A 15945-nucleotide genomic window follows, 5' to 3' on the forward strand; every position below is an offset into this window, starting at 1 on the left:
TGTCATCACCAGCTTTTATTTGGGTTGTCGCAGACTGGTTTGCATTGGATCTACCTCCCTTTTGTGTTGTCTGTGCCGGGCAGGTGTCGTGTCTCATCTCGTTCTCTCTCCATCCAGAAAAGTTATGTTTTGTCTGCTTGTCAGTAATGGTTCATGTCCTATAAGAAGCCCACGGTCTGGCTAGCAGCTATTTGTACATAAGCAAACAACCCTCCGATCTTGTGTGCCTCCGCTAGTGTCTGACTGTGAATAGCGCAACTTGCAGGCACCAGCGTGCAGAGGAGATTGATTACTTACCCGCCATGACACTCTGTGATTCCACCTCTTGTATCATAACAAGCCTTTGAGATCCCGAGGTTTCTGGGAAAGATGCCTTATAAGCATCTATGGTCTTATTGTGGAATGTGTTATTGGGTCATATTCTTGTAGACCCTCTCAAAAGTTAGTGTAGACACTTGCAGACTTGGGGTGCCCATACACACTTTTAGTAGCTTTCGGGTGATCACTCGTTCGGCTGACCGATATTTCTCCTTGTAAACATGCACGCGTATTCTTCTTTTCACCCATCATCATCTGTCAGAGGAGCATTGTCACATGCGCAGACACTTAAGATAGTTTAGAAGTTAGACACGGATGAGATGGAAATCTGGAACTTCTATAGGAGACTTGGTGTGTTCATTTATTAGGGGGACCGTAATGGGCACGACCACCGTGCCATGTATGCTGCTTCTGTGTTCTGAGGTTGTAAAATACATTTTGGCTAGTCTTACTGAAGTCGGAGTGTTTCACCAACTCTATGCTTATGGTCCTAGTCCTGCTCTAGCGCCTAGGCTTCTGTATCTAGTACTGCATTTGAGACTGAATTGGACCCACTATCTCCTAGATGTGAGCAGCCCGGACTGCTGCCGGCCTGTGCTGTCATTTAGTAGTAGAATCTGAAACGCACATTAAAGAAATCTATTATTGCACATGTTCCTGCACTGTGTTTCCCTATATGTTTGAAGAGGTTAAGGACTATCGGCCCTGTTGGATTCGCTTCATTGGGTTGAGAGGCAAGCCGCAGTCTGGAGTGTGGAAGCATCTTGCTACCTTCCCCCCCCCCATTGAAACAAATAATATAATGAGACTCCGGTCTGGACTGCCAGCCACCTTGCATCACTTGGGTCCTGGGTTTAAATCTCACCTTTTTGAAGTTTGTATATTTTCAGTTTTTTCCTGAAGACTCCAGAAATGGGACCCCCATGTAATTGTCCCTAGTGTAAATGAGTGCCTCCGAAGAGGAAATTAGATTGTTAGCTCCCACGGACCAGGACCTTAGTGATAGTAGTCCATGCGTGGTCCTTTAGACTGTATTTATTCAGTGGGAGATGAATTCAGGACTGAAGAACCATCTTCAGCTTGTCCATTCCCTGGAGATCATATGGCCTACAGGGATTTTGTTCCGTGGTGTCAAAGCATCGGGACGTTTTGTTACGGTGCCTCCAGCGTTTACGCCACAAACGTCAGACGAATTTGTGTCCCCGTCCGTCCAAAGCCAGCACCTCATTGTAAGTGTTATGTTTACTCGCAGGAAGAATGTGCCTCTTCTGAGGAATGTTTTGGAATGCGCTCATTGTACCTCAGACGTCTTTGTCCCTTGCCAAATTAAAAGAAAACATGGTCAGCCTCGTGCTCCCCCCCTCCGTCTCTCCCTCTTTTGTTCTGCTCCCAGTTTGGGATGTGAATTCTACACACATGAACCCTGAGATCAAGATGACCCAGATGCTGGGATGTACTCCCATACTGGGCCTACCGGTGACCCCGCAGATAAGGACTGCGCTGAGCGATGGGCTGAATCCTGTTTTGCCACACAAGGAAGTGGCGTCTTTTGTTTTCTCGGAGGAAGCATTTGGGCACGAGCCTCATAAATACTCCTCGTAATCATCATCGTCATCAGCGGCTGCTTCCGAATGGTCCTGATTGAACTTTTGCCCTGCACATGAAAAGCCTGGTGTAGCATAAACATTATTACAGTATTTATTATTCTTGTTTTGTGTTTTTTTGTGAAATCGACCCCGCGGTCACCTCCGTTCTTCTGCTCCCTATCTTACGGTCTTATCAGCGGGGCAGCAGTTCATATATTGTGAAGGAAGGAGGTCATGGCACGGTCAGACTCCAGGCACCTGTAAATAAGACGCTGCACATTATCACACAGCCGGCCACAGACTTCTGCAGGAAACCCTGAACTTCTCCAGGAAGGTTAGCAAGGGAAAGCCCACGGAGAGAGGGGTCAGGCCCGGGTTAATGGAGCACCGGCTGGTGAACTTGAAGTGGCTGAGAAGAGGTCTGCATGGACAGTAGCAGGTGGATGTGTGTGCACACCTCGCTGGCATCAGCCAGGGGAATCCCTCTGTTATTCCTTAGTGCAGTATTGTAAGCACAGCGCCTCCCCGAGCACTACAGGAGAAGTACAGGACTGAAGAACCATGACATCACAACTTGTATATTCATTCACTGTGGTAGACACCACATGATATGGGGTACACTGGGAAACAGGGAGTGTCGTAGTTGGACAACAGTGAACAGTGGGGAGCAGACGTGTACATAGGACGGGGTGCAAAACGGGAGATGTACAAGGGATGGGGTGCAAAAGGAAGGTGTACACAGGACGGGGGGGGGGGAGGGAGGCGAAAGATGTACACAGGACGGGGGGGGAGGGAGGCGAAAGATGTACACAGGACGGGGGGGGCAAGGCGGAAGATGTACACAGGACGGGGGGGGGCAAGGCGGAAGATGTACACAGGACGGGGGGGGGGCAAGGCGGAAGATGTACACAGGACGGGGGGGGGGGCAAGGCAAAAGATATACAAAGGACGGGGGGGGGGTGGGGCCGGGCAAGGCAAAAGATGTACACAGGACCGGGGGGGGGGGGGGGCGGCGCAAGGCAAAAGATGTACACAGGACGGGGTGCAAAAGGAAGGTGTACACAGGACGGGGGGGAGGGGGCAAGACAGAAGGTGTACACAGGAACGGGTGCAAGACAGCAGGTGTACACAGAGGGCGGGTGCAGTAAGGAAGGTGTGGGCTCAGGACGGGTGCGGTAAGGAAGGTGTGGGCTCAGGACGGGTACAGTAAGGAAGGTGTGGGCTCAGGACGGGTGCGGTAAGGAAGGTGTGGGCTCAGGACGGGTGCGGTAAGGAAGGTGTGGGCTCAGGACGGCTGCGGTAAGGAAGGTGTGGGCTCAGGACGGCTGCGGTAAGGAAGGTGTGGGCTCAGGACGGCTGCGGTAAGGAAGGTGTGGGCTCAGGACGGGTGCGGTAAGGAAGGTGTGGGCTCAGGACGGGTGCGGTAAGGAAGGTGTGGGCTCAGGACGGGTGCGGTAAGGAAGGTGTGGGCTCAGGACGGGTGCGGTAAGGAAGGTGTGGGCTCAGGACGGCTGCGGTAAGGAAGGTGTGGGCTCAGGACGGGTGCGGTAAGGAAGGTGTGGGCTCAGGACGAGTGCGGTAAGGAAGGTGTGGGCTCAGGACGGCTGCGGTAAGGAAGGTGTGGGCTCAGGACGGGTGCGGTAAGGAAGGTGTGGGCTCAGGACGGGTGCGGTAAGGAAGGTGTGGGCTCAGGACGGGTGCGGTAAGGAAGGTGTGGGCTCAGGACGGGTGCGGTAAGGAAGGTGTGGGCTCAGGACGGGTGCGGTAAGGAAGGTGTGGGCTCAGGACGGCTGCGGTAAGGAAGGTGTGGGCTCAGGACGGCTGCGGTAAGGAAGGTGTGGGCTCAGGACGGCTGCGGTAAGGAAGGTGTGGGCTCAGGACGGGTGCAGTAAGGAAGGTGTGGGCTCAGGACGGGTGCAGTAAGGAAGGTGTTACCTTCACTACTAGTTGGATGATGTATCATTTAGTCTCTCACATCCTCCAGATTCCCTGACCTACCTGCAGTTGTGTACTACTGTGGTGTAGGACTCTAGGGGATGGTGCGGTCAGAGCTCTACTAATGGGAGGTGGTGGGGATTGAAGGTGTGCTCTGAGGGGGGAAGGTGCAGTTGACATTGAGGATCTGTAGTGTCGGGAGCCGTGACCTTCCTCCTGTGTGACTATTCTCCTGACTACTGTGTCTTCTCTGCTCCCCGTGTGCCTGGTGCCAGATGTCACGGTATCTGCCCATCTGGTGCCCCGGCTGATGGTAGATAGCTGTAAACAAGCTGTGAGATCATAGGGGCAAGGTCTGGCTCACATACTTTGTGCTGTGCCCTGATAAGGACACAGGAAAAACCCATTAGTAGGGACCAGGGACTGTGATAACCGCTGGCTGCTACGTGCTAATGGGCCAACCCTGGTCTGCTCCCCTGAGGCCACTGACTCAACTTGTTATGATGTCCTCCTAAGTACATGCTCACCCCCTGACCCTGGAGGAGCCAGGTCTTCTCTTACAGGCTCCCCGGTCTCTGGAGGCGGCTCATGGCTGGATGTGCGCTCTGCAGGATCCTTAACCCTTCTCTACCTCATAGAGATGTCCATCAGTCACTACGTCTGCTGCATCTACCTGCTAATAGTCTGCCCATTAATGAGAGCAATCGGTAAACTCAAGATTGCTGACGACCAGTATGACTGCCAGTACACCCCCCCCCCCCACAAAGGATTACTGCTCTGCTTACCTGAGATCCTGTGCAGCAATTCTGCACATTGCCTGATGTCATCACCACCTAGAAGACAAATCTCCAGCACAAACCTTGTGCTCTGAAGCAGAATAGTGAGTGCAGCTCTGGAGTATAATACAGGATGTAACTCAGGATCAGTACAGGATAAGTAATGTATGTACACAGTGACTGCACCAGCAGAATAGTGAGTGCAGCTCTGGGGTATAATACAGGATGTAACTCAGGATCAGTACAGGATAAGTAATGTATGTACACAGTGACTGCACCAGCAGAATAGTGAGTGCCGCTCTGGAGTATAATACATGATGTAACTCAGGATCAGTACAGGATAAGTAATGTATGTACATAGTGACTGCACCAGCAGAATAGTGAGTGCAGCTCTGGAGTATAATACAGGATGTAACTCAGGATCAGTACAGGATAAGTAATGAATGTACACAGTGACTGCACCAGCAGAATAGTGAGTGCAGCTCTGGGGTATAATACAGGATATAACTCAGGATCAGTACAGGATAAGTAATGTATGTACACAGTGACTTCACCAGCAGAATAGTGAGTGCAGCTCTGGAGTATAATACAGGATGTAACTCAGGATCAGTACAGGATAAGTAATGAATGTACACAGTGACTGCACCAGCAGAATAGTGAGTGCAGCTCTGGGGTATAATACAGGATGTAACTCAGGATCAGTACAGGATAAGTAATGTATGTACACAGTGACTCCACCAGCAGAATAGTGAGTGCAGCTCTGGAGTATAATACAGGATGTAACTCAGGATCAGTACAGGATAAGTAATGTATGTATACAGTGACTGCACCAGCAGAATAGTGAGTGCAGCTCTGGGGTATAATACAGGATGTAACTCAGGATCAGTACAGGATAAGTAATGTATGTACACAGTGACTGCACCAGCAGAATAGTGAGTGCAGCTCTGGAGTATAATTAGGATGTTACTTTGGGTCAGTAATGTGTTTGGAAAGTGATTCAGCTTTTATGTAACTTACACATATACTGTATGCCTTTTAATCACATTATTTTGAAGGTCTTCATGATGATTTCTTCTCATTTTAGGGTTCTCGGGAGGTCTTTGAGAACTACTACAGGAAGCAGAGGAGAAAGCAGGCTCGCCTAGTACTACAACCACCATCTAACATGGTAAGTATGGCAGTGGCTGTCCCTTTTCTCCTCTGGTCCTGCGGTGTCCTGTCTATATCTCTCTTGTACTTTGTGTACGTTGTCCATCTATACGGCCTGCTCGTACGGAGCACAGCTCCCCTTTCCCTCGTTCATCTATCAGCTCTTTTATGTCTTGTCTAGTGTACTTACCTCTGGGGATAAGTGGGGGGTGGGCTCAGGAGAGGAACATTGAACGCAACGTTACCGTTCTAAAGCCCAAGCTTGTTTATATGGAGACCCACATTGTGAGACCACCGTAAGAATCCTGCAGACCTGACGTGTGGCGTCACCCAGACCTCACCGCACATGAACCCGTAGTCTTCCTCAGTGACCGTGTCAACGTCTTTTGCAGCATGAAACTCTGGACGGATACAGGAAATACTTCCACCAGATTGTAGGGTAAGTGTCCTAACCCCCAGAGCTCCTGCCGGTAAGTTGTCACAGCATTGATTGTGTCCAGAGCATGCAGCTTCACACCCACATTCCTGGATGGAGCTGCTCCAGGTCTGTGTGATGGAACGTTAGGTCGGAGCTGCACTGGTACATTGCACTACGACGTGTGCACCTTCTTAGACTTCCAGTGCATGTGTCGGCAAAGCTGAGCAGTTTCTCGGTCTTCTGGGCGCTTAAGAAAAGTTCTCCTGGAAGGGTGGTCCCTGCTGCAGCCCAGCCGGAAGGGTGGTCCCTGCTGCAGCCCAGCCGGAAGGGTGGTCCCTGCTGCAGCCCAGCCGGAAGGGTGGTCCCTGCTGCAGCCCAGCCGGAAGGGTGGTCCCTGCTGCAGCCCAGCCGGAAGGGTGGTCCCTGCTGCAGCCCAGCCGGAAGGGTGGTCCCTGCTGCAGCCCAGCCGGAAGGGTGGTCCCTGCTGCAGCCACTTGTCTTACAGACGGACACAGGACAGTGAGGAGGAGGAGGGACATGGCCGTCTATGAGACAAAATAGGATCAAAGAGAAGAAGTAGAATACGGGAGGAAGGGCTGAGCTTTTTTGGCTTTAATCACCAATTTCTAAGTGTACTTTGTCTCGTCACCACTTTCAGGATCCATTTCCTGGGGCGGAATGGGAAATCCCATTGTTTACTTTCAACGGGGGAAAAGCCCATCTTGACCTGGTGTCTCACAGCTGTAGTTTGGTCCTGTGTATCGGCAGCTATCACAAGCTGGGGTGGTTTCTCTTTGTGGCCCTTTTGTCTGATAAGTCCATAAGTGCAGACACATTTTCCCATTTGCTGCTGGTTATTGTAGTCCGTGCACATGCTTCGTCCTACTACTGACCTGTTTAAGGTGCTGATTTCCATTGTTTTCTGCACACACAGGTTTTTTGTGGTTGAAGATCACATCCTGCACACAACGGGCGGCCTGGTGAATCGCGCTTATGTCGATGAGTTATGGGATTTGGCATTGTCAAAGACGATGGCAGCTCTGCGGACGCGCTCGGTAATTTACCAATACATGGAATCTCTTTTTACAGTGTCCTGATCCGTACTTTGTAAATATCGGATCCACTCATTGCGTTTGTCAGGTGTCTGATCAATGTTTTTCTGCTGATGGCAATAGACCTTTAGATGGCCCTCGGCATCTGTGTGACCCTAACATTGGCTCTAGACCTCTGTGTGGCCGCACCGCTGGCTCTAGACCTCTGTGTGGCCGCACCGCTGGCTCTAGACCTCTGTGTGGCCGCACCGCTGGCTCTAGACCTCTGTGTGGCCGCACCGCTGGCTCTAGACCTCTGTGTGGCCGCACCGCTGGCTCTAGACCTCTGTGTGCCGCACCGCTGGCTCTAGACCTCTGTGTGGCCGCACCGCTGGCTCTAGACCTCTGTGTGGCCGCACCGCTGGCTCTAGACCTCTGTGTGGCCGCACCGCTGGCTCTAGACCTCTGTGTGGCCGCACCGCTGGCTCTAGACCTCTGTGTGGCCGCACCGCTGGCTCTAGACCTCTGTGTGGCCGCACCGCTGGCTCTAGACCTCTGTGTGGCCGCACCGCTGGCTCTAGACCTCTGTGTGGCCGCACCGCTGGCTCTAGACCTCTGTGTGGCCGCACCGCTGGCTCTAGACCTCTGTGTGGCCGCACCGCTGGCTCTAGACCTCTGTGTGGCCGCACCGCTGGCTCTAGACCTCTGTGTGGCCGCACCGCTGGCTCTAGACCTCTGTGTGGCCGCACCGCTGGCTCTAGACCTCTGTGTGGCCGCACCGCTGGCTCTAGACCTCTGTGTGGCCGCACCGCTGGCTCTAGACCTCTGTGTGGCCGCACCGCTGGCTCTAGACCTCTGTGTGGCCGCACCGCTGGCTCTAGACCTCTGTGTGGCCGCACCGCTGGCTCTAGACCTCTGTGTGGCCGCACCGCTGGCTCTAGACCTCTGTGTGGCCGCACCGCTGGCTCTAGACCTCTGTGTGGCCGCACCGCTGGCTCTAGACCTCTGTGTGGCCGCACCGCTGGCTCTAGACCTCTGTGTGGCCGCACCGCTGGCTCTAGACCTCTGTGTGGCCGCACCGCTGGCTCTAGACCTCTGTGTGGCCGCACCGCTGGCTCTAGACCTCTGTGTGGCCGCACCGCTGGCTCTAGACCTCTGTGTGGCCGCACCGCTGGCTCTAGACCTCTGTGTGGCCGCACCGCTGGCTCTAGACCTCTGTGTGGCCGCACCGCTGGCTCTAGACCTCTGTGTGGCCGCACCGCTGGCTCTAGACCTCTGTGTGGCCGCACCGCTGGCTCTAGCCCTCTGTGTGGCCGCACCGCTGGCTCTAGACCTCTGTGTGGCCGCACCGCTGGCTCTAGACCTCTGTGTGGCCGCACCGCTGGCTCTAGACCTCTGTGTGGCCGCACCGCTGGCTCTAGACCTCTACGTGACCCTGCTACGTGACTTCCCACTGACTGTACAGCTCTATATTTCTACTGGCTCTAGTCTTCTAGATCAGTGTTCCCCAACTCCGGTCCTCAGGGCCCACCTACCAGTCACGAATGAATACCTGTGGTAAGTCCTGAAGCATTGACACTAATTATATCACCTGCTCAATACTAAGGAAATCCTGAAAACGTGATCGGCATTTGGGCCCGACGACTTAAGTAGAGGAACTTTGTTCTAGATTTCCTCACTGGATCTAGGCCCTTAGATGACCAACCCACTAGCTCAAAATGCAGATGGTTCTGCACCACCAAAGTCCCCCTGTTGATAGTAGATCTTCAGCGGCCACAATGGACTTTTTTAGACTGTTTTCATGACCTCTCTATATTAACTACTGATGCAATTTTTTATATTAACTACAAATGCAAAATTCATTTGACACTGACCTGTTTGCGTGTTGCTTTTTTCTCCTGTAGTCCTACTGCTCCGATCCGAACCTAGTATTGGATCTCAAGAACCTCATTTTGCATTTTGCAGACACGTTACAGGTGAGCTCCTGGCCTTGGTTCTGTCTTCACTTTACTCCCCTTCTTATAACCTCACCATGACCACCTCCTTCTTATTACATCCAGGGCTATGGCTTCCCAGTGAACCAGCTCTTCGACATGTTGCTGGAAGTCAGAGACCAGTACAGTGAGATCTTACTGAAGAAGTGGGCCGGTGTCTTCAGGTAACTGGATCTGTAATAATACACCCATCATTGTGTGAACGGACATCGCTACTGTCTATTTACTTCCACCAACGTGACTCCAGATTTTAGGACCCCACATTTGACTCGTAGCTGACGTTTGGATGTCCAGAACACTTGGCTTGCATCATTGAAATTGATATTTTCACCCTTTTTTTTCACCCTTTTTTGTTTTCCTAGGGTACAGATTGCTTGTTTCCGACCTAAATAAAGATGTTTTTTGTCTTGTGTAGAAGTATCCTGGACGCAGATAATTACAGCCCCATCCCAGTGAGCGATGAGACTGCCTTCAAGAAGGTCATCAGCCAGTTCCCCTTCCAAGACCCGGAGTTAGAGAAGGTAGAGCTACGAGACTTGCCGGTGCTACAGACTGCCGAAAGTGGTTCCTCTGACGCTGCCTGGAAAGGGTTAATTGTCCTACGTGTTCTTCTTGTCCTGTGTTGTTGGGGCATCTAAAATTGCTCCTGTGCTAGATCTGCTCCACTAAGAAAATAATGATGTTGCATCAGAAACTGAGAAATCTGTAAAGAAATCTTCTGTGTGTCCCTGGGAATCGGCCATGTCCTCCTCCTCACGGCAGCGCCGGCTGTGGAGGAAGACGGTATCCCGCGCTTAATAACCAGAGATTTGTTTCATCCATTTAACATTGCAGAGTAGTCGGCCTACGCGTTTCGGACCTTGCTGCATCTGTCCTTACTCATGTCCCTATGTACCCTCATTTCACCAATCCCTAGGGATTGAGGTGTCACATGATCGGAATGAAAAACCTGGCTAAGACCAGCAGCTGCAGCAGGAGCCTCCACCTTCTACAGTCTGCAGCAGGAGCCTCCCCCTTCTACAGTCTGCAGCAGGAGCCTCCCCCTTCTACAGTCTGCAGCAGGAGCCTCCCCCTTCTACAGTCTGCAGCAGGAGCCTCCCCCTTCTACAGTCTGCAGCAGGAGCCTCCCCCTTCTACAGTCTGCAGCAGGAGCCTCCCCCTTCTACAGTCTGCAGCAGGAGCCTCCCCCTTCTACAGTCTGCAGCAGGACACAAAGATTAAGCAGAGAACAACGGGAGATTTAACCCCCTATGTAGTCTGCAGGATTGACATTCCTTCCTTCTGTCCTTCCATCCCTCCACCTTTCTTCTGTCCTTCCACCGCTTTTTCCGGGTTTTCTTCCTTCCGCTGTCCTTCCATCCCTCTACCTTTCTTCTGTCCTTCCACCGCTTTTTCCGGGTTTTCTTCCTTCCGCTGTCCTTCCATCCCTCCACCTTTCTAATGTCCTTCCATCCCTCCACCTTTCTTCTGTCCTTCCATCCCTCCACCTTTCTTCTGTCCTTCCATCCCTCCACCTTTCTTCTGTCCTTCCATCCCTCCACCTTTCTTCTGTCCTTCCATCCCTCCACCTTTCTTCTGTCCTTCCATCCCTCCACCTTTCTTCTGTCCTTCCATCCCTCCACCTTTCTTCTGTCCTTCCATCCCTCCACCTTTCTTCTGTCCTTCCATCCCTCCACCTTTCTAATGTCCTTCCATCCCTCCACCTTTCTAATGTCCTTCCATCCCTCCACCTTTCTTCTGTCCTTCCATCCCTCCACCTTTCTTCTGTCCTTCCATCCCTCCACCTTTCTAATGTCCTTCCATCCCTCCACCTTTCTAATGTCCTTCCATCCCTCCACCTTTCTAATGTCCTTCCATCCCTCCACCTTCTAATGTCCTTCCATCCCTCCACCTTTCTAATGTCCTTCCATCCCTCCACCTTTCTAATGTCCTTCCATCCCTCCACCTTTCTAATGTCTTCCATCCCTCCACCTTTCTAATGTCCTTCCATCCCTCCACCTTTCTTCTGTCCTTCCATCCCTCCACCTTTTCTTCTGTCCTTCCATCCCTCCACCTTTCTTCTGTCCTTCCATCCCTCCACCTTTCTTCTGTCCTTCCATCCCTCCACCTTTCTTCTGTCCTTCCATCCCTCCACCTTTCTTCTGTCCTTCCATCCCTCCACCTTTCTTCTGTCCTTCCATCCCTCCACCTTTCTCTGTCCTTCCATCCCTCCACCTTTCTTCTGTCCTTCCATCCCTCCACCTTTCTTCTGTCCTTCCATCCCCTCCACCTTTCTTCTGTCCTTCCATCCCTCCACCTTTCTTCTGGTCCTTTCCATCCCTCCACCTTTCTTCTGTCCTTCCCATCCCTCCACCTTTCTTCTGTCCTTCCATCCCTCACCTTTCTTCTGTCCTTCCATCCCTCCACCTTTCTTCTGTCCTTCCATCCCTCCACCTTTCTTCTGTCCTTCCATCCCTCCACCTTTCTTCTGTCCTTCCATCCCTCCACCTTTCTTCTGTCCTTCCATCCCTCCACCTTTCTTCTGTCCTTCCATCCCTCCACCTTTCTTCTGTCCTTCCATCCCTCCACCTTTCTTCTGGCCTTCCATCCCTCCACCTTTCTTCTGTCCTTCCATCCCTCCACCTTTCTTCTGTCCTTCCATCCCTCCACCTTTCTTCTGTCCTTCCGCCGCTCTTTCCAGGTTTTCTTCCTTTCCCTCCTTCTGTTCTTCCATCCCTCCACCTTTCTTCTGGCCTTCCGCCGCTCTTTCCGGGTTTTCTTCCTTCCGCTGTCCTTCCTTCCGCAGCTCTTTCCGGGTTTTCTTCCTTCCGCTGTCCTTCCATCCCTCCACCCTCTGCCCTTCCTTCCGCTGTCCTTCCATCCCTCTGTCCTTCCCATCGTCCCTTCCTTCTTTTTACCTTTTTTGCTTTTATTCCATTTTCCTGTGTGCTGTTCCTGGGTTACATCAGTGGGGTACTTGAGGGGCACCCGGATATTACTAAGAAAAGACTCATCATTCATCTGTCCCGAGTTTGAAGCCCTTTTCTCTTTTTTTGTTTGCAGCAACAGTTTCCCAAAAAGTTCCCCTTTTCGGAATTTGTTCCTAAAATCTACGGTCAGATCAAGGAGTTCATCTACGCCTGCCTGAAGTTCTCTGAAGACTTACATCTAAGGTAATGACGTGCCATAACGGACTGTGATCAATGGGAATGGAGCAGCTTCTGAAGAGCTTGCAATCTGTGCGCTGTATGACTTAGCATTGTGTTACAGATAGGCAGGAGGTGAACGGCATTGGGCCGTCCTGCGATGGTCGTCCTTGTTTTTGGTGTCTACCCCGATGGTTGACGGAGGTGGAGAGCCGCATAGCTCTTCTTTTACTTTGCTCTCTGTTATGTCCTGGCCTCCTAATCTCCACTAGACAGGGGAATAAAATGCGAGCGGTCACTGACCCGTGGGATCTTTTTGGGATATTTGCACTTTGCAGCCTCCATCTTACCTCAGGTGATAAGACCGCTAGACCTCTCTGCTGACAGATCAAAGGGTCCAAGCATTACCGGGCTCCTGAATTCAGAGATATAACACTTAGATGTGTCAGGGGCCCAGCATGAGGTGACATTCCCCTGACCACCATGCCCCTGTATGTTATCTGTAGGCCATCTTCCCCCGACACCTCATCTTCATGCCTTCCATTAGTCTGGAGTTCAACGATGAAATCCACCCTTTGCTTGCAGGAGCTGCTCTGCCCGACTTCTCAGTCCTGCAGCCGTCTAATCGACCTCATGGTTAGATTTCCCTGCATTATAAAGTCCTGTCCAGTTCACACAGATGCAGGGCCCTGGCACACTGTAACGAGCGCTGCTCCTGTGTTGGCCAGGAAGGAGGTAAACTGTGGGACAAGTGTACAGGAGGCACATCCGAAGCTGGGAACAGACACCAAACTGCATCTCAGGAGGAGTAGATGGACAAGGATTTCAGAATCGGGCCGAGTTGCAGTGTATATATGTGTGTGCAGCCTCACCCCCCCATAGTAGTGTGTATATATGTACGTGCAGCCTCACACCCCCATAGAAGTGTGTATATATGTATGTGCAGCCTCACCCCCCCATAGTAGTGTGTATATATGTATGTGCAGCCTCACCCCCCCATAGTAGTGTGTATATATGTATGTGCAGCCTCACACCCCCATAGTAGTGTGTGTATATATGTATGTGCAGCCTCACACCCCCATAGAAGTGTGTATATATGTGCGCAGCCTCACACCCCCATAGTGTGTATATATGTGCGTGCAGCCTCACACCCCCATAGAAGTGTGTATATATGTATGCGCAGCCTCACACCCCCATAGAAGTGTGTATATATGTATGTGCAGCCTCACACCCCCATAGTAGTGTGTGTATATATGTATGCGCAGCCTCACACCCCCATAGTAGTGTGTATATGTATGTGCAGCCTCACACCCCCATAGTAGTGTGTATATATGTATGCGCAGCCTCACACCCCCATAGAAGTGTGTATATATGTATGTGCAGCCTCACACCCCCATAGAAGTGTGTATATATGTATGTGCAGCCTCACACCCCATAGAAGTGTGTATATATGTGTGTGCAGCCTCACACCCCCATAGAAGTGTGTATATATATGTATGTGCAGCCTCACACCCCCATAGTAGTGTGTGTATATATGTATGCGCAGCCTCACACCCCCATAGTAGTGTGTATATATGTGCGTGCAGCCTCACACCCCCATAGTAGTGTGTATATATGTATGCGCAGCCTCACACCCCCATAGAAGTGTGTATATATGTATGTGCAGCCTCACACCCCCATAGAAGTGTGTATATATGTATGTGCAGCCTCACACCCCATAGAAGTGTGTATATATGTATGTGCAGCCTCCCACCCCCATAGAAGTGTATATATATGTATGTGCAGCCTCAGACCCCCATAGTAGTGTGTATATAGGTATGTGCAGCCTCACACCCCCATAGAAGTGTATATATATGTATGTGCAGCCTCACACCCCCATAGTAGTGTGTATATATGTATGTGCAGCCTCACACCCCCATAGAAGTGTATATATATGTATGTGTAGCATCACACCCCCATAGAAGTGTGTATATATGTATGTGCAGCCTCACACCCCCATAGAAGTGTGTGTGTGTGTATATATATATATATATATATATATATCCTCACCCCCCCATAGTAGTGTGTATATATGTATGTGCAGCCTCACACCCCCATAGAAGTGTGTATATATGTATGTGCAGCCTCACCCCCCATAGTAGTGTGTATATATGTATGTGCAGCCTCACACCCCCATAGAAGTGTGTATATATGTATGTGTAGCCTCACACCCCCATAGTAGTGTGTATATATGTATGTGCAGCCTCACACCCCCATAGAAGTGTGTATATATGTATGTGCAGCCTCACACCCCCATAGTAGTGTGTATATATGTATGTGCAGCCTCACACCCCCATAGAAGTGTATATATGTATGTGCAGCCTCACACCCCCATAGAAGTGTGTATATATGTATGTGCAGCCTCACACCCCCATAGAAGTGTGTATATATGTATGTGCAGCCTCACACCCCCATAGATGTATGTGTATATATGTATGTGCAGCCTCCCACCCCCATAGAAGTGTGTATATATGTATGTGCAGCCTCACCCCCCATAGAAGTGTGTATATATGTATGTGCAGCCTCCCACCCCCATAGAAGTGTGTATATATGTATGTGCAGCCTCACACCCCCATAGAAGTGTGTATATATGTATGTGCAGCCTCACACCCCCATAGAAGTGTGTATATATGTATGTGCAGCCTCACACCCCCATAGAAGTGTGTATATATGTATGTGCAGCCTCACACCCCCATAGAAGTGTGTATATATGTATGTGCAGCCTCACCCCCCCCATAGAAGTGTGTGTATATGTATGTGCAGCCTCACACCCCCATAGAAGTGTGTATATATGTATGTGCAGCCTCACCCCCCCCCCCCCATAGAAGTGTGTATTTATGTATGTGCAGCCTCCCACCCCCATAGTAGTGTGTATATATGTATGTGCAGCCTCACATCCCCATAGAAGTGTATATATGTATGTGCAGCCTCACATCCCCATAGAAGTGTATATATGTATGTGCAGCCTCACACCCCCATAGTGTGTATATATGTATGTGCAGCCTCACACCCCCATAGAAGTGTATATATGTATGTGCAGCCTCACACCCCCATAGAAGTGTGTATATATGTATGTGCAGCCTCCCACCCCCATAGAAGTGTGTATATATGTATGTGCAGCCTCACACCCCCATAGTAGTGTGTATATATGTATGTGCAGCCTCTCACCCCCATAGAAGTGTATATATGTATGTGCAGCCTCACATCCCCCATAGTGTGTATATATGTATGTGCAGCCTCACATCCCCATAGTAGTGTGTATATATGTATGTGCAGCCTCCCACCCCCATAGAAGTGTATATATGTATGTGCAGCCTCACATCCCCATAGAAGTGTGTATATATGTATGTGCAGCCTCCCACCCCCATAGAAGTGTGTATATATGTATGTGCAGCCTCACACCCCCATAGTAGTGTGTATATATGTATGTGCAGCCTCTCACCCCCATAGAAGTGTATATATGTATGTGCAGCCTCACACCCCCATAGAAGTGTGTATATATGTATGTGCAGCCTCACATCCCCATAGAAGTGTGTATATATGTATGTGCAGCCTCCCACCCCCATAGAAGTGT

The 15945-nt window shown here is 50.9% G+C and overlaps 1 protein-coding gene across 4 annotated transcripts in view; it reads left to right on the forward strand.

The window, feature by feature from the left end:
• EXOC6B (exocyst complex component 6B) overlaps positions 1 to 15945 on the forward strand; it is a 144416-nt gene that overhangs the window by 50971 nt on the left and 77500 nt on the right. For all 4 annotated transcript variants that reach the window (XM_044294497.1, XM_044294506.1, XM_044294514.1 and 1 more), the window contains exons 9-15: positions 5700 to 5783; positions 6157 to 6203; positions 7117 to 7237; positions 9118 to 9189; positions 9274 to 9371; positions 9623 to 9728; positions 12250 to 12359. In XM_044294497.1, coding sequence (XP_044150432.1) covers positions 5700 to 5783; positions 6157 to 6203; positions 7117 to 7237; positions 9118 to 9189; positions 9274 to 9371; positions 9623 to 9728; positions 12250 to 12359 — 638 coding nt within the window. The remainder of the gene's footprint in view (positions 1 to 5699; positions 5784 to 6156; positions 6204 to 7116; positions 7238 to 9117; positions 9190 to 9273; positions 9372 to 9622; positions 9729 to 12249; positions 12360 to 15945) is intronic.

Source organism: Bufo gargarizans, chromosome 1 (assembly GCF_014858855.1).
Source record: "Bufo gargarizans isolate SCDJY-AF-19 chromosome 1, ASM1485885v1, whole genome shotgun sequence".
Taxonomy (NCBI): domain Eukaryota; kingdom Metazoa; phylum Chordata; class Amphibia; order Anura; family Bufonidae; genus Bufo; species Bufo gargarizans.